This window comes from Rhinolophus sinicus, chromosome 12 (genome assembly GCF_057876585.1).
Source record: "Rhinolophus sinicus isolate RSI-liver-muscle chromosome 12, RSI-T2T, whole genome shotgun sequence".
In the NCBI taxonomy this organism is placed as follows: domain Eukaryota; kingdom Metazoa; phylum Chordata; class Mammalia; order Chiroptera; family Rhinolophidae; genus Rhinolophus; species Rhinolophus sinicus.
In genome coordinates, this window is record NC_142512.1 from 27,547,858 (window position 1) to 27,571,247 (window position 23,390).

Consider the following 23,390-nt stretch of genomic DNA (forward strand, 5'->3'; position numbering starts at 1 on the left):
TTAAATCTACATCTCCACAATTGTTTCCAAAGTATAATCTCACATTTCTAATTATAGAAATATCTAAATCATAGATATTTCTATTGAAGTATTTCCTATTAATTCCTCAAATCAAAACTATTAAAATTGAAGTTCTGTTTTGAGTACCCTCAGATCTCTCAAAAACTATATAAACTTTCCTTTTCAATTTCTTTTATTGTTGTTTAATCCATCTCCATTTATAACCTCTTCTTCCTCCCCTTAATTTTTTTAGTTTTCTTTTCTGACATATCTATTCATTTTTCTTCCCATTATACTTCCATTGCATTCTGTCTAGCCTACTTCAGTAATCTCCAAATTCTCATCTTAATCTGCCCTATTTTATAGTCTTTCTTTTCTGAGCAGGAATTTTGGCTTATGCATCTTTATATCTGAAACAAGTCACTATTTTGTGATGATATATCTAATTTTATTAGTTATTTAACACATTGAGCTACCTTGTCATGTTTTAATCATTTAGAGTATTTATATGAACTCTATTTTTTAGCGTGATGAACAAGTCGGGGGTGAATCGTGTAGTTTGGAAACGACCTCGGCTCACTCACAATGGACCTGTTAGAAGGAGCACAGTTATTGACCAGATTCCTTTTCTGGCAGTTGCAAGAGCACTTGGTAAGTATGACTTACATTTGGTGAAATCATATTGGATTTTCTATGACATATGGGGGTAAAATAAAAGAGGAGATTGAGAACTAAACCCTTGTTTGGTACATAATGGGGATAGAAATATGGTGATATTATATTAAATGCTGTAAAACCTAATTGAGGGGAAGGTTGAAGTATGGATTTCCATGCTAATTGCTCTTTGATCATGAGTCATGGTCAGTGTTTTGCTAATCCCCATCTATACTTAGGGAAGTATTCATATGCTTAGGTTTGATGTTACCCTTAAAACTATTTCTAAATGTTCTTCTGTACTTTAGCCCTTTATATTTCTTTTAAGAGTCTCCAAAGCTCTTTTTTTCTTTAGGTAGCAAAAGAAATTGTCCATGACAAAATCAAAGTATTTCCTGGTATACTTGGTTTTGGAAGGAAGACTAGAGGATTATATCTGTTCAAATATCTTACCTTGGATATGCTAGTTAAATTTTTTTCTAAAGAAAATTTCTCCTAGAATTCACCAATTTTTTCCTGCTCTCCTTTCCTTGAACAGAAACCTAAGTACTGACTTGGTTAGGCTTTTGAACTGCGTTAGGCTTTTGTGAGATAATACAGATATACTCTGTCCTCATGGAGCAAGACTACGTAGTTGGGGAGACAGGCAATAAGGAAGTAAGCTTGTAAAGGAAATAATTACTGATTGGGAAATACCATGAAAGAAAGAAACAGTGTCCTGTGATGAAGAATAATTTAGAAGGGGAAAAACTATTTTAGACAGTATGATGGAAATGCGCCTTTGGGAAGTTTTATTTTAGCGCGATTTAATGGCTATTCTTACTATCTCTTAGTTATCTTTGGTTATCAAATGCTCATACTCCCAATCTTCATGGAGCCTGTAATCTAGTGGGGGGAATAGGTAATGAGCAAACAAATTAGAAAGTTATTCTAAAAAGTGTCATAAAGAAATTAAACAATATGATGTGCCAGTAATTGGCAGGTGGGATAGTGGGTAACAGGGGAGGGCTACTTTAGAGAGGATGGTCATTTCAGTAAGACCTAAAAAAGAAGAGGCAAAGAAAATAACAGTCAAAGCAGAGCCATAGCAGTTGTAAAGGCCAGTAAGCAGCTAGTGGACAATTATTGGGGGGAAGGAGTTAGGGGTTGTATAGCACATATTCTCTTTTTACTATGAGCAGTTTTAGTTTAGACATTCCTATTCAGGGTCCTTTTGTAAAACAAAATGTCAGGCATATGACCCCAGCTAGATCAGTCAGTCAGATTCTCTATTCTGGACTTTGAATTGTGAATTTATTTAGTAAGGACAAAATTTAAAAACAAAAACCAAAAAAAAAAGATTGGAATGAATTCAACCCTAGTGGTATTGACCTCCTTCAGCAGTGTCCATAGCTATGGTTGGATTTGCCTACCTAATTGCTTGGAAATACCCTGTTTTCATTCCTGGTTCTCCAGCTTCTTGTCTATCTGTGAGCTACTTGATTTTCTTCTGAGTTGCATTTTGGTCTATTATTCACCTGAGCTGGAAATTGTCATTTGCAAGCAAAGAATCCTAATGCAGGGAGGAAAGAAAGAGCTTGATGTCTTTAAGGACCTGGAGCCAGTGTGAGAGAGGAGATTGAGATATAAAATGAAGGTGGAAATGAGGCCTGATTAAGAAGGACCATACAGGCTAAGGTAAGGAGTTTGGTGAAGACATTATGGGTGGTAGGCAAGAACTAAATCCTACACGGCCTTTTAGATCATGGTAAGGAATTTTATTTTAAGTGCTTTTGGGAAGGGATTGAAGAGAAGTATACCATAGTGGTGAAGAGATCGACTGGATCCAAAATTTCTAGGTTCCAATCCCAATGCTATTACTTACTGTAAAAACTTGAGCAAATTGCTTAATATATTGTGAGTTTTTTTCATCTGTGAAGGGAGGCTAATAATGGTACCTACCTCATACTGTTGTGAGTATTGGATGACTTAATACATGTAAAATGCTTAAAATAGTGCCTGGCACATGATAAGTGCTCTATAAGTGTTAGCTGTTATCATTGTTTATTGAAGTAAGGTAGTGACATTATCCAGTGTGTTTTTAAAGGATTGTTTTGGCTACTATAATGGCTAAAATTATTGGAGGCAAGGATACCATTTAGGGGCCTGTACCAGTATTTTAGGCACTTTATGTATTTTAGAGGTTTCTGCAGAACCAGAAGGCTGTCTGAATTACCCAGGTCATTTACTCAGTACGTATAAGCGTGAGATACAATTGATCCTTTACATTTCAAGTAGATGGCAAATTTTGAGTTGACTACTGCCATTTGTAACATTAGGGAACTTTGAAGGATGGCATTCGAGGCAAAGAATTACTATTAAAGAGTAGAGGGGTTTTTAATGAGGAATTCAACTCATTGGACTGAGGGCAAGGTCTTACTTCAGGTTCAAAAGGAAGGTGAACCTTCAATTTAAAAAAGTGGATGCCAATTTATTTTGTTTACATGAAGTGTGCGCCAAGCATTTCAAGTAGTCCTTGAAACCCTTAAGTGATTGTATAGAGGAAGAGAAGGAACAGGTGAAGGACTGGCAGAAAGGGCAGGAAAACCAACTGGTTTTTCTGTTTCAGACATTCCTACTCAGTTCAAAGATAACCTCTAGAGTAATTCATGCAAGAAGTAATTCAACCCCTGCTTGAATATCGTCATTGATTTTTACTTAATGTTTCAAAGTACAAACTCTTACATTATTGTACAAGTCTAATTGTGAATTATAATCTGCCTTTATGAATCTTTCAGACATTGATTCTAGTTTTGTGTGCTGTAACAAAAACTGGGCGCAGTATACTTATTTTTCCTTTTGCATAATAAGTCATTTACCTATTCAAAATTGACTAGCATGTTTCTCTGTTCTGTGCTCTAGGCTGATTTTAGACCATTCAGTATTCTTGTCATATTCCTCTGGATGTGTCCTTCAATAATTGTCCTTCAAGAATTGATATTTTGCAACATGTGGTCTGACCAATTTGAAGTACAGTGGAAATATTTAGTACCTGCTACTTGAACATTGTACTTCTAATATTGGAGTCCTAGAATCTGGCTTTTAGCAGTCATACCACATTTGTTAGCTTATTAAGCCCAGATCTCTAGATACTTTTTTATGAACTGCTACCAGGTCAAGTTTCTCTGTTACATATCCTGTTAGTTTTTGTTGGGATGGTATGAGAGTAGGGAGATGAGAGTGAATGATAGCAGCATTAGATGAGTTTTTTGCAGAATGTATTAATCAGGATAAAGGTATTTGAAGAGAGATCTTGATTGATGTGATATATTTTTTCCTTAGCTTGTTTCAACATTCATTAACTACCTGGAGAAAGAAATAGAATTTATAGTCCTCAATTTTGTGTATTACACAAATATTCAAAAGTGCTTAGGCAGCAGGATGTTAGCATTATTTTCAAGTGTCTCCCCACAGATTGCTTTTAGTTGTAAGAGAATAAAAATGGTAATTAGAAAGTAGAGAAATCAGGCAACACCTTGATTGGATGATCAGAATTACCAGCACTAAGGAGGAATAGTTGGACAATGTGTGCTTCCAGATATGTGATATGCTAAGGGGACGCAATGTCCCCTATGTAGTACTCTGGCCAAGAATGCATAACCTCAATTAGTATTACAGGAGGCTAGAGAAATGTTACAAGTAAATGGCTATTCTTGATCCTAGGCTGGATCCTGTAAAGGACATTACGCCATCTGATAATTTGGAATATGGATGGTAGATGGTAGCTTAGGTCGGTAGTAGTGTAAATTTATGAAGCTGGTAACTGTGCTCTGGTTACATAAAAGAATATCCTTAGTCTTAGAGGATGCATGTGGAAGTATTTAGGAGTAAAGAGCCATGATTTAAAATATTTTTTATACATATATGCACGTATATACAATGTTTACATATATGTAGCTAGAAAACAAAGTAAATGGGGTACTTTTTTTTCAATAGTAGGTGGATCTGGATAAAGAGTATATGGGTGTTCTTTGTCCTATTTTTATTTTAGTAACTTTGTACGTTTGAAATGATCTCCAAATAAAATGCTTTTTAAAATAGGCTGACAGCAATAATATGAAATTTAATAGGAATAATGTACTAAACTTAAGTTCTGAACATTATTTGGGAGACATCTACTTTGATAGCATTTCATATGAAAAAGAACTAGGGATTGGTGGACATTAGGTTATATCCATGCATTCGTTATTATGAAAAACGCTGAAGTAAATATATCGTTATATACGTGTATGAGATGTCTTTAAGATACATAACTAGAAGTGGAATTGCTAGGTCATAATATATTACTCACCAACTGTTAAAATACCATGACACACATACAAAACGATAATATTTCTTCATCAAACAGAGGAGGTTACTTGAGGTTGGTGGTAAGTGGCCTAAAGGTGGTAAGTAGCTACCCAGGTCCCACCCTCCTGAACCAAGGTCACACTCAACCCATCGAGGGCATACCATTTGGAAAACTCAGGAGTTCTTAGATGCATACATCTTTAGCATTATTAGATACTGCTAAATTTCTCTCCAAAGTGATCATGCCAGGTGATTAAAATCCCACTATATTAGTTGTCTATTGCTGTCTAACAGAATACTCTCCAACTTAGCATTTTAAAACATTTGTTATCTCACATGGTTTCTGTGGCTCAGGAACCCTTGAATGGCTTTAGGTGCTTCTGGCCCAGGGTCTGTCATGTGGTTGCAAGCGAGCTGTCAGCTATGGCTGTGATCATCTGAAAGCTTGAATGGGGTTGGACATTTACTTTTAGGATGGCTTACTCACATGGCTTTTGGCAGGAGGCCTCACTTCCTTGCCCTGTGGCCCTCTTGGTAGGGCTGTTTGATGTGTCTTCTTCATGAGATGGTAGCTAGCTTCCCAGAATGAGTGCTCCAAGGGAGAGCGAGGTGGTAGCCAATGTGTTTTTATCATCTAGTGTCATAGTCATACATCATCACTTCCTAACAAATAACATATTTTATTTGTTTGCACTGAGTCACTAAGTCTGGCCCTGCTTAAGTAGAGGGGAATTAAGCTCTACCTCTTTAAAAAAGGGTATATAAGAATTTGTGCACATATTTTAAAACCACATACAGAGTTACCACTTCTTTATAATTGTTCATTCATCCAGCAAATATTTAGTAAATGCCTGTTAATGTGCCAGATACTGTTCTAGATTCTGGAGATTCTGCAAAACAGTAAAAAATTCCGAGACCAATGGAACGTTCTCTTTCTAGTAGGGGGAAACAGATGATAAATTAAAATAAATAAGTAGAATATATATTTTGTTATATAGTGAAAAGTGTTACCATGAAAAAAAGCAGGGAATGTTGTGGGTGGGGTATAATTTTAAATGGGATGGTCAGAGGAGGTCTGAAAGATGGTATTTGAGTAGAGCTGAGCCATTGAGACCTGTGGGTTTCTGGGGCAAGAGAATTTAGGCAGAAGGAACAACAAATGCAAATGACCTTATTACTTACGGTTTTTGTTTTTGTTTGTTTTTTTTGTTTTTTTCATGTTTGTTTGTTTTAACTGAGCAGCTTGAAAGGTGGGAGTTGCCACTAACTGATATAGCAAAGACTGGTACATTGTTTTTAAGGGGAGGTCAGGAATTCAGTTTTGGACAAGTTACTTTGGAGATGCTTATCAGACGTTAGCTAAGTGGTGATGTCAGTTGGTTTCTGGTTATGGCATTGACTGTAGGTGAGATCTCAAGAAGGTAAGTATTTTGTTACATGTCAATATAACTCAAATTTTTTTTAAAGGTAAGTATTTAAAACACTGTTGATAGTTCAGGTAAGGGAAGACTGAGAAGTGACCATTGGGTTTAGCAATGTGGAGGTCATTGATGACTTTGACAGAGTATCTTTTAGTGGGATGGTGAAATCGCACTCATTATTGGAGATGGCTTAAGAAAGAGCAAGGGGAGGAAAATTTTATATAGTAAGTTTGACTCTCTTCCTAGGTGTTTTATTATACAGCGAAGAACAGAAATGGGGCTTTAGCGGGAGCAGAAAGTATAGGGTCAAGAGAGGATTTGCTGCTATTACTTTAAAAAGGGAAGAAATAATAGTAGTTGATGGGAAGGAGCCACTACAACAGTGAAAACTTTATGTAGGAGGTAAGAGGTAATTGCTATAGTAATGTCCAACATTGTGACATAATTTTTTAAACAAATATGTGAATGAATTTTGATATAAAAAGATTTATGTGGGAGAGATGGAATTTAATAATGAAAAAAATAGCTTCTGTTTTTTCTCATTTTACTTTCACATTTTCTCCTCAAAAATAATACCTTTCAGATTTGAACATTTAAGCTAAAAAAATGTGGGTTTTTTTGGGGGGGAAGGGGAACAGGACTTTATTGGGGAACAGTGTGTACTTCCAGGACTTTTTTCCAAGTCAACTTGTTGTCCTTTTAATCTTAGTTGTGGAGGGCGCAGCTCAGCTCCAGGTCCAGTTACCGTTGCTAGTTGCAGGGGGCACAGCCCACCATCCCTTGCGGGAGTTGAACTGGCAACCTTGTGGTTGAGAGCCCACTGGCCCATGTGGGAATCGAACCGGCAGCCTTCGGAGTTAGGAGCCTGGAGCTCTAACAGCCTGAGCCACCGGGCCAGCTCCTAAAAAATGTTTTATCACATTACTTTTTCAGTCTTTATTCTGGCACTTAGGGGAAAATTTTTTTTAAAGCAATAATGGTTCTAGTTTTCTTTTTTAAGTTTAACTTTTGAAAGATAATACTTAAATTGGCCCATGGTAAATTAAATGATAGTATTTAATACCATTATTATGGTTTATAGCCATTTCTAGTTTTTGGTGAAAGAAAGGAGTTTGCTTATAAAAATTGGTATCATTTAGGCGCTGATGATCATTATTACTTGAATACAAATGTAGCAAAGGTGCCTTCTAGTGGCTGCTGGATGGAATTGCATGTGAGTCTTGCAAATCATTTATTCTTTGAACAGATACTTATTGAGTGCACATAGAAGCTTATAGTTTAGAGAAGGGGAGAGGCATTCATAAAATGATCACAAAAGAACTTAAAAATTACAACTTTTAAATACTTCTATATGTGCCAAAGAGAACTTAAAATAGGGGTATTTTACCTAGCCGGGCAGGCCAGAAGAATAGGGTTTAAGCTGAGGGATGAAGAATTACTAGAAGTAAGGAGAGGAAGACAGTGTTTTTTAGGCATAGGAACTGCATTTGTGAACTGCTCGGTGATCGGAGGAAGCATGGTGAATATAAGGGACTTTGATGAAGGTCAGTGTGGCTGGAACAGAGATAATAGGAATAAGGGACGTGGATAAAATGACAAAATGTGCATTCTTATAATCTGGATAAGAGCTGTGTCTTTATCTTAAGAACAAGAGTAAACTATTGCAGAGTTGGATTGGGAAAAATATTAACTAGATTTGTGTGTTTTTTAAATTATAGCAAAACACATCTAACATAAAATTTGCCATCTTAACCATTTTGGGTGTACAGTTCAGTGGTATTTAGTATATTGCATTGTTGTGCAGCCATCACCACCATCCATCTTAAATTTGTGCTTTAAAAAGATTATTTTGGTCACAGTTTTGAGATGGATTAGTGAGGCAACAGTTGCTGGGATGCTGTCCATGAGAGCCAGCCACAGAGTGGGGTGGGTGCTACAATTCACTACAGGTAATGCACCACTGGGGTCCTGTGCACTGGCTGGCTGCCATGTGCCACAGGAGCAAGCAGAGAACATACTGAAATCAGAAGAAAGGCCTCTTTCTCCTCTGGTCTTCCTCCAGTGCCCCCACTGAAGACAAAAGGGAAATGGCCGTTGAACAGACAACCAACAACGCCTGCCACACTGTCTGAGGGTCCCTTCCTTTAGTATGTATAGGAATGGCATTCTGTGGGCCTACTTTGGTGTACAAACACTAGGTCAATAATAAAACAGTTCAAGGCCCAATTCTGATCCTTGTCAATTTGATTTTCGGTAATGCCATGTAGATTCCCTGAGCTGGTAGAATAAGGGAACTTGCTATATATCATGTTCCTAAATCTGGCTATGGATCCGACTCATCTGGAGAGTTTGTTAAAAGTTCAAGTTCTGGGAACTTTTATTGGCAAATTTAAAGCAACTTGAGCATCAAAACAATAACAGGAAAAAGTTACAACATTGAGGGAAAAAAGAATTCATGAGTCCATGCTGATACTAAAAAGATTATAAAGAAGTAGAGAGAGGAATGGAAAGCTCTTTTTAAGAAAAGACAACTAATAAATATAGTCCAAGTGTTCTAATTCTATCATCAGTTTACAACCATCACGGTAACAATTAATTCATGCAAAAATAATTAATGGATGCTAAAATGTGTATTTTGGAGGAGTACAGGGTATTTCACACAGTCTCAAACTGTCACCATACAGATTACTTATCAATTACAAAAAGAAAAGGTCACCTTTATGTGCTGGTAGACAGCACTTTAACCAAATGATCAAGCTTCACATAACCAATAATGGGACAGACTGACACATTGTGCTTTATAATATGATAAACCGAGGAGGGGACGGCTTCAGCAATGTAGTGTTCTGGCCCCAAAAAAGTTTAACCTGAACACAAACCCTTATATCTAGCATGAGACCACGAGGAAACAAATCTAAATTAAGGATCACTCTGCAAAACATCTGGCCTGGACTCCACAATTGTCAATGTCATGAATGACAAAAACATACCAAATGACCTAGAGAATGGTTCTGGGTTAAAAGCAACTTAAAGACAAATATGACAACTAAATGGAATGAGTGATCCTTGAGTGGATCCTCGATATTGAAAAAGCATTATTGGGACAACGGGGGAAATTTGAACAAGGATTTTAGATTACACAATATTGAATCAATATGAAATTTCCTGTGTGGTTATATAGATGGAACATCCTTATGCTTAGGAGATAAATGTGGAAATTTTAATACTTGGAGATGAAGTGTCTTGATGTCCACAGCATAATCTTGCTCAAATGGTTCAGCAAATAAATAAAACCTCCTCTATCCACAAATGGTAACATAGAAAATCTCAACGAATCTTCCAAAAAGCTGCTAGAATTAGTAAATGAATTCAGCAAGGTCACAAGATCCAAATTCACACACAATCAATTATGCTTTTATGTACTAGAAATGAACAATTCAAAATGGAAGTTTAAAAAAGCGTCATTTATAACTAGCAAAAACATAAACACTTAGGTGTAATTTAATAAAATATTTTATTTCCAAATGGATCTATAGGTTCAGTGCAATTCCAGTCAAAACCCAGATTCAGAAATTTAAGCTAGGTGAAATGAGCCCTTCTTGAAATGTATTGAGGGTTAGTGAGAAAGAAAGAAAGAGATTGGCAAGATACTGGGAACTAGTGATTTTTGGAGTTGTCAGTAAAAGAATAATTGTAAGCTTGAGGGTGATTTTCCAAAGGGGAGTGTACATATGCGAGTATGCTTATAAATATATCTATAGATCTAGATATCTATAGAAGGATCAGTGCTCGAATTAGAGAACTGGGAAAGACGGGGATGGGAAGAGAGATTTTTTTCATTGTATACCCTTTTGTATCTTTCGGGTTTTGTACCATGTGAATACGTTACCGATTTAACAACTTATTTTAAAATATTTTCAGATTTATAAAGATATTAATGTTTATACATGAGATACTGTGATCCTTCTTCAAGGTCATACAATCTGCATTAGATTGAGAGTTGGAATTTCTTTTTTCACCTAGATGTTAAGTTTAGACATATTAGGGATTCTGCTTTATATAAACTTATGTTCTTACTTGGCGTGGCAATATTAATTCCAAATAATAGGAAGAACCTGCTCTTGAAAGGTATAATCAATATTTATGAACTCTGTAATTGCTGCCTTAGTATTTATCTTAACTATTTCCATGTTTCTTTTTATAATTGCATCAGCCAAGGAGCTTTGTTTTACTGGTATAAAGAGGTAAATGTGTCTGTATGAGTTGACCTGGGCTATAATTGGCTTTTAATGGTAGCGTGTGTTCTCTTTTGCTACTCTAAAGGATGAATTGCCCCTTTCAAGAGGCTGATTTTGCAGTGAATTTTGCTACTTTAGAGTGGAGTAGTTGAGTTGAATTATTCTTTTCTTGGACTCTAAGCATGTTTGAATTGGCCAGTATTTCTTTCTTTCTTTTCTTTTTTTAATTTATTTTAAAAATTTATTGGGGTGACAATTGTTAGTAAAATTACCCAGTATTTCTGATGGGAGGTAATAAAGAAGTTTAAATAAGGGAAAGGACAAAAACACAGACATGCTGAAAGGAGTGAAAAACTACGTATTTACCCTTTTGTGCAAAAACTTTTTGCTTTTAATTTAGGTCTTTCCCCAAAGTACTTCACAACAAATAAAAGGGGCAAAAATTTATATATTTTCCTGTTTCCTCCTTCCCCAGTTTTTGGGAGCAAAAGAAAGGTTTATATTGTTCTAAATATATATCACAGGAGAGTAGATGGTTTCCATAAAAAATTTTTTCTATTTCAGTTTTATTGATCTTTTTGATAGTTTGAGTCAACAAAAAGTTCTTTTCTGTTGAATATTTTGAGGTTTATATCTAATAGGTCTAAAGGGTAGAGGTTAGGCCTTGTTTTATGTGGCGCTAACAAAGGAGGAGGATAACCTTTTTTTCTGGCTCACTGAAGGGTGAACTCTTATCTCCAAAGACTGATCATATGGTAGGTTAAGTTTTGATGTCGGTACTTTCTTGGTCTAGGGGTTAACAGGAGGATTTCAAATAGCCACTAGGATTCCTAGAGCATGTTCTCCCATCTTATCTTCATAATTATCTTGTTTAATCTTGGCCCTTTGCTCTTCCTTATACAGTTCAGAATCAGCTAGTCAAATTCTACAAAAATCCTTTTGGGATTTTGGCTTGAATTACATTGACTTTATAGATTATTTTTGGAAGAATTAACATTTTATGGTAATAAGTCTAACTATCTATGAATATAGTTTATTTCTCCCATTTATTCAGATAGTCTTTTTTAATGTTTTGGAATCTAATTGTATACTATTGTTCATAAAAGACTTAGGTACCTTTTACTCAATTTATTTCTAAGTACCTTACATTTGATTCACTATAAATAGAATTGTTTAAAATTTTATATTTTCTATTTCTTGCTATATGTAGAAATACAGTTGACTTTTATTTGTTGGGTTTGGTTTAACAACCTTGCTAGATGTTCCTATTGTGATAATTTATTTCTTTTTTGTTACCCATGTAGAAAGAAAATTATCTGCAAATAATGTTGGTTTTATTATCTCCTTTCCAATTCATATAACTGATTTATTTGTATTATCTTACTGTGCTGGGAAGTGTAGTAGGGGAAGGGAAGTGGTATAGAAGGCACACTTTAATCAGGTTAAGGAGTTACCTTTATCTCTAGTTTGCTAGGAAGTTTTTTTTTTCCACTTTTAGTATCAGTGGATCTTGAATGTTATCAAACACTTCTCTGCACCTATTGAGATGAACATATTGATTTTCTCCTTTAGTCTGTTGATGTGATACTATTAGCTTGGAAATAATGCTTCTTGCTTCTTCTGCTCCCTGCCCCCTAGGTGATTTGTGGAGCTATGATTTCTTCAGTGGAGAATTTGTGGTGTCACCTGAACCAGACACAAGTGTCCACACTCTTGATCCCCAGAAGCACAAGTATATTATCTTGGGGAGTGATGGACTTTGGAATATGATTCCACCTCAGGATGCCATCTCAATGTGCCAGGACCAAGAGGAGAAAAAATACTTGATGGTGAGAAGTGACTCAATAATTTGATATTATTGTGTACATGTTGTTCTGGGACTTTTGTCAGGGGTCTTGAATATGATCTAAGGATGTTCACCTTAAGTAGATTTTTGCATTTGCCTGTTTCTAGAAGTAAAACATAGATCTTGCAGCTCATTAGGAGAATGAGACAGGAAATAAATAAACAAAACATATCACCACTGGCTTCATTATGAACAGCCCTTGACTGCTGGCCTATGAAACCTCACCAATCCTTTTGTATTTCACTTACCATAAAATGTACCCTTTTAAAAAAGCAAATAATTCAGTGGTTCATAATATATTCTCAAAGTTGTGTAACTATCACTACTATCTAATCCCAGAACATTTTCATCACTGCCCGCCCGCCTCCCCCTCACAACAAACCCCATAACCGTTAGCAATTGCTCACTGTCTTCCGCTACCTCCACCCCCTGGCAACCTCTAATCTTTCCGTCTCTTATTTGCCTGTTTTGGATATTTCTTATAAATGGATCATATAGACAAGAGAGAGAGAAACATAAACATTTCAGTGGCATGGTGAGACGAAAAGCCAGTTTGTAGTGAATTGGGAGAACCTATTTATAATTGCAAAGTGTTTTTAGAATGAGTATTGAAGGAAGCATCCATATAGCAATATTTAGAACAAGTGTTACAAGAACTGAGAGGGAGAAGATACGAACCTAGGGAAGACTGTAAGGAAGGTTCATGGATGAGAGTGATATTTAAGCAGGTCTTAAAGGTAGGGTTGAATTTACCTGGTACTAGATCAGAGGAGGAGCTTTCCCGATAAAGGAATAGGATGTGTAAAATCAAAGAGGAGAGACAAGTATGATATACTCAAGTCTCACAAATAGCTTGATGTGACTGGACTGTAGGAGGCACAGAGGTTTCAGATGGTCTGTTATGAAGTTAGGTCTTTCTAGTCAGGTAGTAGTTACTGAAAAGCTGCATTTTAGAAAGCTTACTCATTTGCAGTGTGGAATATAAAATAGAGGGTAGATATTGGATGTGAGGGTTCTATTTATTTGGAGGTGTAGGGAATACCATCTAGCCTCTTAAAATGAAATTGATACAGCAATGGCTATGAAAGAGAATTGGGGGGGAGCAATGATTATGAATCCCCCAAGAGAGGGTGAATTTTGATGAGGGGAGTCTTAGTTGTAAGGTCTGTCTCTGCCTCTCGTCACGTGTTGATTCTTATTGCCAGTGTAAATTTTTGTATTAATGGATCTCTTAGGCTTCATCTTTGGACATTTTGCAAACTTGATCTGAGGCAGCAATGATTTTAAAAAAAACCACAATATATACACACAAGAACAAAAGAAATACATGAATGGTAGAATTGACAGAACATGGGTTTTTAAGAAGGGAGAATATGACACTCAAATTTCTGACTGGTGACTGGTAGTTATTATCAAGAAGAAACATTGTTTTGAAGGAAAGGGGAGATAATTAGTTCAGATGGAGGCATGCTGAATTGGAGATACCTGTGGTTCATCTAGATATTTTCAGTAGGCGGTTAGAAATATTTTAGAGAGAAGCCTGGAAATACTAATTTGAGTGCTAATATGAGTTAGGTAAAGCTGTGACAATTTGAGATCACCTAGTGAGACTGGTGGAAGAAAAGGACATGATATTAGGGGTGTTCAAATCAGCAGAAACAGTGAGCTGAGGGAAAGATTCAAGTAAAGAGTGGAAATGGCTTATATAGATTTCTTTTTTTATGGAGCTTTGCTGGAAAGGGAAGCAGGCACACTAAAAAGTGAAAGGTAAGAGTCCTTCAGTGAGTTCTCCGTGAGCCACGGTTTGGAGAGTGATGAAACGTGCACTGGAGAATTTGATAGATTCATTAATTAGAAATTAATGCTGCCTTTCATCAATTGTGAGGTGCATGTTTATTCGTATGAGCAAGGGGAAGAGTGCCAGTGTTTTAAAAAAAATCATTACAAAGTGGTGCTTATATTGGGAATGCAAGGATGACTTAATGTGAAGGTTTTAAACAAAGCAGCTGAGAGGAATTACTGCAATTCAGCATCATTGATGTGTTGAAATACTGTAGCATGCCCAAGATCAGACAGGCCCAAGTAAAGGTTGCCTGTTTTTTCAAGGATGAAGAACCCCAGTTCTTTATCCAGTTTGAATATATACACTTCAGGGACATAGATAACAGCCAAAGAACTTATATTATATTATATATTATATATATGTAAAATGCTTATGGTACCATATAGTACATTATATATTGTATAGTATACATGTAGTACAGTACATTTTTTGTTTTTAAGAGTATATTATTATATACTATTTACATATGTAGTTCATGGTACATTTCTTTTTCAACCATTTCCACTCACTCATCCTTCACTTATTTCTAGAGGTACTTTTAAAGACAGGTAGCCCTATTTTCTGGAGCACATCATTTTCATTTCTGTTCTCTGAAACTTAGCAATTATTGACTCCATGTGTGGTGCTGAAAGTTTTCTTTGACGCCCATTTATTCGTATAACATAAGGTCATTCAAGTTTTTTTTAAACTCTTTTCTATTGGTATGTATGTGATCTCTATACCGTAAACACTTACTATGTTGCTTTTTTCTTCATATGAGTGACATTGACGATTTTTATATGTATGTATAGAGTCATTTGGGGTGGCCAGTTAGCTCAGTTGATTAGAGCATGGTGCTGATAACACCAAGGTTGCCGGTTTGACCCCTGCATGGGCCACTGTGAGCTGCGCCCTAAAAAAAAAAAAAAAAAAAAAAGTTTAAAAAAAATAAAAAAGAGTCATTTGTAGTTCCTTGCCTCTGAATTCTGTTCATGTCCTTTGACAATTTTTATTTTGGGTCATTTTTTTGATGTGGAAAATCTCTTATTTTAGGAGCAAATTGAACCTTTGAAATAAATTTTTTTTTTACCACACTCGATTATCTCATTTGTTAAGTTTATCTGTAATAACTTGATGTTTATTTCCCTTTTTATATAACTGCTGTATAACTTTTCCTTAATAACTAATTAAGGTTGTTACACTGAAGACCAAGTTTCTTGCAACCAGAAAGATAAACATACAAGTGAATTTTAACCACAGGATATAAGGCCTTCTTTTATTTTAAAATTTACAGTAGTAGTACTATTTTAACATAGTTTTGGGCTCTGTGGATAATATTTGAAATGTAATTAATTGATTTAGGCCATATGGAACACCTAATTTTTAATTTGATACAGGTATAGTGGTGACTAAATTTGAGTTGTTACCTTCCTTCTCCTTGTTTCAAATATAGGGTGAGCATGGACAATCTTGTGCCAAAATGCTTGTGAATCGAGCACTAGGCCGCTGGAGGCAGCGAATGCTTCGTGCAGATAATACTAGTGCCATAGTAATCTGCATCTCTCCAGGAGTGGGCAGTCAGGGAAATTTCACCGATGAGGATGAGCTCTATCTGAACCTGACTGATAGCCCTTCCTATAATAGTCAAGAAGCCTGCCTGATGACTCCTTCCCCAAGTTCTACACCACCAGTCAAGGTATAGAGTTCTATAGTATTTAAGTTGTTTTAATATAATTTCTTTGGTTAGTGTTGCCTGAAAACAGTTTTCAGATTCCTTATATAATAGGATTTTGGATTTGAACTTGGTTCAAGAAAGTGATGGGTCCTTGTCATGTAACTCATTGTGCGAGCCATTTTCACATCGGTACATACTAATTTGAATGCCAACTATGTGTATAGCATCTAATAGAAAAGTGATTAGATGTGGCCCTTGAAGAATATTAATAACATTTGAAACTTATTGATCCACTTCTGACACTATGAACATTTGTAATCATTTAAGTTTGTGAAGCACTTTCATATATATTTCATTTGATTTTCATAATCCAGAAAAGTAAATAGTACAGATCTTATTCCATTTTATAGATAATAAGATACAGAGATTAAACAGTTTGAATAGGATCATACAGAATAAAAATTGAACTGGACCTTAGAATATCAAATCTTAGAACTGGTTGTCTCTTAACATGGATAAGAATTATCATTCCTATTTCTTGTTCATATTAATATTGAATGAGTTTAAGATATGCTGTGAAATAAAATGGTACTATGTTTTCATTTCTCTGATTTTATCCCATTTTTTTCCTACTAAAAATTAATACTACTTTTCACTGCTTTGATATACCTGGCCTTCTCAATGTGCTTTCATAAGACTGACCATTAAAATGGGAAATACAGTGAAATTGTCTGTCATGTACTCAGGTAGTCTTTTAAGGTTTTCAAAGCTACACAGTACAGAGAATTTAATTAATTTTGGGTATTGTGATCCTATTTTCAGTACTTGGAAATTTACTGTTACTGCTTTTTTTTAATACTTCACATAAACACATGTGTATACACATTTTAAGAAATAAAAACTGTATTAAAATTGTAATACTCAATATGTACTGGTAACAAAAGATGAATTCAAGTCACGTTTAACTTCTGCAATTACAAGAGGTGCTCAAAGTGGTTACCATTAGCGTCCAGACACTTCTGATTATGGCGAACTACTGCTTGAGCAACACTGACCAAAGTGTTCACTTGAATACATTTTTTTGGCACCCCCAGTATATATGTGTATATATATATGTTTTTTTCTCACATGAACTTTTCATTTAGAAATTGAAAAATTAATATTTTATATTTATTTTCGTAAAAGAATTTCTTGTCAAAGCTTTTTTGACTTTGAAAACCCTTGAATAATAATGCAGATTAAAACCTTTTAAAGTCTCTTCATTCTGAGTTGTGAAGGAGTTCTTGTTCATTTGAGAATTTGCCTATTTCTGAAATTAAATGTATTCATCACTGTCCTGTTCCCTAATGTATTTGTATTTGTGAATGACTGACTTTTAGGCAGAATAAAGAAGGAGGCATTAGGGTGGTGGGAAGGAGAGGGGAGAGAGAATATTTTGATAGGAATAAATATTCTCAATATCAATCTCAAATAAAAATTATTGCAGTCTGCTGATTGGCATTAGTAAAATTGTACATAGATTGCACATAAAATATGTTTTAAAATTATTTCTAAAGTCCTGAGAAATAATGATCTAATAGTCATACTAAAGTAAAGATAAGGAGATTTACATATGCACCAACTTATACATAGATAAAATTATTTGTTAACCAATTGGCCCCACCCAAATATGGGAAAACATTTAGAGCCATTCAGAATAATTAGTATTGTTGGCTCTGACTTAAGTAAATAAAGGCTATTTAATTTCTGCTTAAGAAATTGTGTTTTGTTTTGTTTTTAATCATAATTAACCAAGAATACCCACAAGTATCTCTGATTTATTTTATTATTATTATACAGTGGTACCTCGGTTTTTTAACGTAATCCGTTCCAGAAGACCGTTTAAGTTCTGAAACGTTTGAAAACCGAGGTACAGTTTCCCCATAGAAAGTAACACAAAATGGATTAATCTGTTACAGACCTTTAAAATCAACCCCTAAAACTGCAAATTTAGCATGAATTTTGCTATCTAATGCCATAGATCCATAAAATTTACGGTGTTCATAAACCGAAATGTTTGTCAACAGAGACATTTGAAAACCGAGGTACCACTGTAATCCCATGTTTGGTAATATCTAGATAAATATAATGGCATTTTGGTTAATTTTGAATGGTTTTTAAGACTTACCCACATTTAGAGTAGGCATTTGAGACTAGGTTTATCTGTCTATAGACATGTCAACTTCTGGTGAATCCTAAGGTAAATCAGCAGTCAGATCTTTGTTTTGAGATGGGTTAGTTGAAATACCTCTGTTTAAGTGATATATTACTGTGGCCCACATTTCTCCATCCTTTCTTCAGGGCAAGACTAAATTTACTGATTTTTACAACCCAAGAGCTATAGGAAGAAGGAATGAAGAAGAGAGTTCTTTCAGACTTAGTTTCAGTTGTTATCTAGGCACAATTTGTAATTAGTTGTTTGATGTCGGGTTGATAGGTGGAGCAAAAGTTGATCTCTGAAGTAGTGAAACTTCTAAAGTATGTATTTTTAGGAGGTAATCTCCCAATATCACAAGTGCTTTATGAACATGTAAGAAGGATTAGCAATACAAGTAATTAATGGGGTGAGTCTAAGAAGTCCAAACAGTTGCCTGTGCTAACACATGCAATGTATTCCCACAGAATGCCAATAAAAAGAGAAGGAAAAGGAAAAGTTCAAGGAGAAAGTGGGGGAAGAAAAGCCAGCGCACCTGTAGTGTCAGAATAATAATCTGTGAATTTAAAAAGACACAGTACAACAGAAATTACAATAAATTGTGTTAACTCTGAAGTCGTCCTATTGTTTTTCTTTTATAAAAGAATTCCATCTAACATCCAACTTTGCTATACAAACTAGAGCTATATATTCTATTTCTACAAATGGCTTGATTAGTACCATTTTTCTTGTGACTAAATTAGTGGCGTGATTATTTGGTAGTAGGAAGCCTTCTATCTACAGAACTTATCTGCTACCTGGTCTTGTTGCAAAATCTTTTTCTATATTTAAGCAGGATAAACCTTTGGTCAACAGTTACATATGACTAGATATAGTTTTCTGTGATCAGCCAAAACATGCTTTTAACCAGGGTAGGCATTCTAATCAACCTAATGCAGAGGGGTAAACTCACATACAACTCTTGGTGTTGATATTATTGAAAACCATATGTAAATTTTCTATAACAGAGACTGTCATGTTAACCATTGTCAGCATTGGTACTTTGAAATAAGGTTGCTGCCCATCATCTAGTCAGTGTTAAAACAGATCCAAAGAATTGGGATTTCAGTAAACTGCAGTGTAAAATAAATAAACCAATGACCCCAGAAAGAAAGAATACATTCTTTTTTTCTTTAAAGAAGTAATCTATTTGGGGCAGCACCGAATTAGGAACTAGGGTTTCTTATCTCCAGTCTCCATTGGACCTAAAGTCATTATATTTTTTTCAGTAAAGCAAGTTCATGTTTATCATTAGATTGAAATGCTTTTAGATGGCTTCAATTTCCCTTTTTTTAATTCTAGAAACATTAAAGGAAACACTCTAATAAATATGCTTTTACATAGCACTTTTTGGAAAGGTGTTTACTCCTAGGAGATTTCATATCAGAGGAAGACCAGATATTATGTCCTCACCATTCTACAAAAGGGTTTACTTGGCCTTTTCAGAATATATTAATATTTTGACAGCTTTTATTTGATTAAGAGAGGAAATGATTGAGGGAAATGTTACCTTGGGGAGAGATAGTATGTATGCTTAAACTCTGGCCTTGAGAAACTGTTAAGACAATCATTTTATAAACTAGTATTATAATGGAACTTTGGCTTTGCTAAGAATGTTCTTACCTGTCTAGAGATGGGCTTCTGAGTATATGCAGATCTAGAGCACTACAACTAAGGGAGTGGTACATATCTGAAACCCCTGTGAAGTTTTTAAAAAACAGTACTTGGAAGTTTCCATATGATTTTCATTTACTTCTTTGAGTTTTGTCCCAGCCATGCTCAGTAGGTTCCCATATATTCTGCTTTTCACAAATCACAGAACAGTGTCTAGTGTTGGGGAGATGGGTGTAGAGCACCAATCTGAGTTTCCTTATGACATAGTTGCTTTACTGTTGCACTTCACGTCTTTCATGCTATTAATATTCAGAAATTAAACTATAGAAAGTAGGAAATAAACCAAAAAAAATCCCCACCAAATTTGTCATTTAGCCTAATGAAACTCCATCTCCCCAGCAGTTATGCTGAATTCTGGGACATATTGTATCTTATTTGGTTTACCTTTTTGTTTTTCAGTCACTGGAGGAGGACCCATGGCCAAGGCTGAACTCTAAGGACCATATACCTGCCCTTGTTCGTAGTAATGCCTTCTCAGAGAATTATTTAGAAGTCCCCACTGAGATAGCTCGAGGGAATGTCCAGGCTGCCGTCATACCCTCAAAAGAGCCAGAGCCACTTGAAGAAAATTGCACAAAAGCCCTGACTTTAAGGATACATGATTCTTTGAATAATAGCCTGTCAGTTGGCCTTGTGCCTACTAACTCAACAAACACCATCATGGACCAAAAAAATTTAAAGATGTCAACTCCAGGTCAGATGAAAGCCCAAGAAGTTGAAAGAACCCCTCCAGCAAACTTTAAAAGGACATTAGAAGAATCCAACTCTGGCCCTCTTGTGAAGAAGTATAAACGAAATGCTTTAAGTCGCAGTAGTGCTCAGCCTGCAAGCCTCCCCACAACCTCGCAGCGAAAGAACTCTGTTAAACTTACCATGCGACGCAGACTTAGGGGCCAGAAGAAAATTGGAAATCCTTTACTTCACCAGCACAGGAAAACTGTTTGTGTATGCTGAACTGTATCTGGAAAATGTTTTTTTTTTCTTTTTTTCCCAAATTTAAGATATCAGAAGGCTTTTTGAAGTTGATGCCGAAGTTGAAATTTTGTAAAGGGACAAAATAAAAATAGCATACAGTTTGACTTTTTGAAATTCAGCGATTCTACTTGCTTGTATTATAAATGTGAATTTTGTAGATGTTAGAGTATAAGTTGCTGTAAAATGTGTGTAAATTTGTATCCTTCACACAAACTCAATCTCTTACTCTGTTATGCAGTAAATGTAACAACAGGGCTAAGGGTTAAACAAAAATCAAAAGACTCTTACTAGATTTTAGAAATACATTTAAACTTTTAAAAATGCTTATTAATAAGTTTGTATAAGTCACTTGTGATGAAAACTACACAACTTTTTGAAGTAAATTATTAAGCAAACTGGAAAAGTGATGTATTTTCATAGTGACTTGTGTTCTGCTTAATGTTTCTTAGAGACAACTAGTGTCTTTTAAAAATTATTTTTTATTTCTAATTTCATAATTCAGAACTAAATTTTTCATAGAAGAAGTGTTGAGCCATGCTCAAGTAGCTGGGTATTAGTCTTCTTGTCCTAATTAAAATACTATGCAGTATCTTATTTCAGTAGCGTTTTTGTAAAACATTAATCATCAGATATGCTCACCAGATCTTTGGAGTAAAAAGAGATGTGTTTTTCTAACACATCTTCATCCCGGAGATGCTTTTCTCAACCATCCCGGACATTCAGTGGCATTATTAGGTCTTAAAGTAGTTAGTGGTTGCATAAAATATGTGAAGTTTTACTTGCTATTCAATAACAAATGGTGCTGCTAAATTCCCAACTTTTCTTAAATTATTTTATATTTCGTACAGTTTTCATTGATTATATGGATATATGTTTGTTCATCTAATAAATCAGTGAACTGTTCATGATGTTGCTGGAATTCTGTTGTTGGTTTTAATGATATATATTATCTTTCTGTTGTGCCATAATCATGTTTTTAGAGTAACAATTTAAAATACATGTAATCTTCATTTTTGCACTCTTTAATTTAGAATACATCGAAATGGCTAAATAGCTAACAGTAAGCATATGGTTGTCAGTTAGGACTTATCAGCATTTGATGAAATATGTGTGAGCAATTAAAAATGAATAAAATTGTACTTTGGTAATATAGAAAAAAACTAAAAAGAACTAATAGTAAAACATAAGAGTATATCATTTTGGTGTAGTGAATTGTTCTACAATGAGAAATTTTTTAAATTTATTAGCTTAAAACAAGACCACTCATTGAGAGATTGAAGAGTTAATTCATGCATTCAACATTGATTATGTACTTGCAAATGCTAGGTACTGCACAATTGGAAGCATCCAGTTTTCCATAAGAGGATTAAGAGAGTACCAGGGATTTGAGTAAAACGTTAATTATGGCTAGTTTTCAAAAAGGATTTTTGGATACTGAAGAGATTGTTTTTTAGATCTTTCCAAGATAGAGAAATAGCAACTTGCACACACTTTTGTAGTCAATTTATTGTAAAGAGTTTGTCTATCTTTCAGACTGATACCATGTTAGCTGCGCCAACTAGAAATTCAACAAATCTGAATGTATATTAAAGGAGAATCCATTTAGCTGCTTTTCACCTTTTCTGCCAATGGTTGTAAAGAAAATAATCCTATTATCTACATACAATTAAAATTTCCATTTGATTAGAGTAATGGATTAAGTAATTTTATTTTTCAATCAGTTTTTTAATGTAAAAATGCCACAACATTCTTTCCTAGATCACATTTTTAGTGCAATGGAGTCCAGTTACATACCATACTCCCCTTAGGTTGGTGCAAAAGTAATTGGAGGTTTAAAAGATTAAAAATAATTGCCGTAACTGCAATTACTTTTGCACCAACGTAATAGTAGCTATCTAATACTGGAAACATTTTTTGCTTTGAGACACATAACTACAAATGCTAAAATTAGCTTTTTTCTGTATGTGTTCCTAGGGCTGTTTAGGCCTATTCTTTAAGGAGTTGATGTGATACAATCACAAATGTTTTAATGTTTCTGTTTTTATTAATTTAAATTTTGTTTGCTTATGTAACAGAAATCAGTAGTATAACGCCTAATGGAAAATACATGATGTATAAAATGGTACATAATGAAAAAAAACCCACAGTCCCCAAGGCAGCCAACATTTCCCCCTTTTTTGTGTGTTATTTCAGTGATAACCAACCTTTTTGTTTGCAATTATATGAGTACATGTGTTTATCTCTTAATCATGTATCTTGATTTTTCCATATCAGTACATCACAGAGCATTATTCTTTAGTATTCTAGAGTGTGGATATAAGTTATTTAAGTTTGCCATTACTTATGTCCACTAAAAGGAAAATACCATTTCTTCCTTTACTCACACAATACTTAATGACACCAGATGTGTGGATTTTCCTACACCAAGCACTTCTCCAATTTTCTACAGACACCAACTGGAAGTGATACAGGAATCTGGTCCCCCAAATGATACAGAATTCTAGTGTCTGGTGCCCGGAGATC

General features: G+C 35.0%; 1 protein-coding gene across 3 annotated transcripts in view; it reads left to right on the top strand.

The window, feature by feature from the left end:
- The window catches only part of PPM1D (protein phosphatase, Mg2+/Mn2+ dependent 1D), a 70,837-nt gene extending 49,067 nt beyond the window's left edge, over window positions 1-21,770 (top strand). For all 3 annotated transcript variants that reach the window (XM_074320595.2, XM_088802104.1, XM_019732496.3), the window contains 4 exons: window positions 527-651; window positions 12,281-12,471; window positions 15,764-16,006; window positions 20,292-21,770. In XM_074320595.2, the coding sequence (XP_074176696.1) occupies window positions 527-651; window positions 12,281-12,471; window positions 15,764-16,006; window positions 20,292-20,846 (1,114 nt within the window). In that variant the 3' untranslated portion in view covers window positions 20,847-21,770. The remainder of the gene's footprint in view (window positions 1-526; window positions 652-12,280; window positions 12,472-15,763; window positions 16,007-20,291) is intronic.
- Window positions 21,771-23,390: the final 1,620 nt, after the last annotated feature.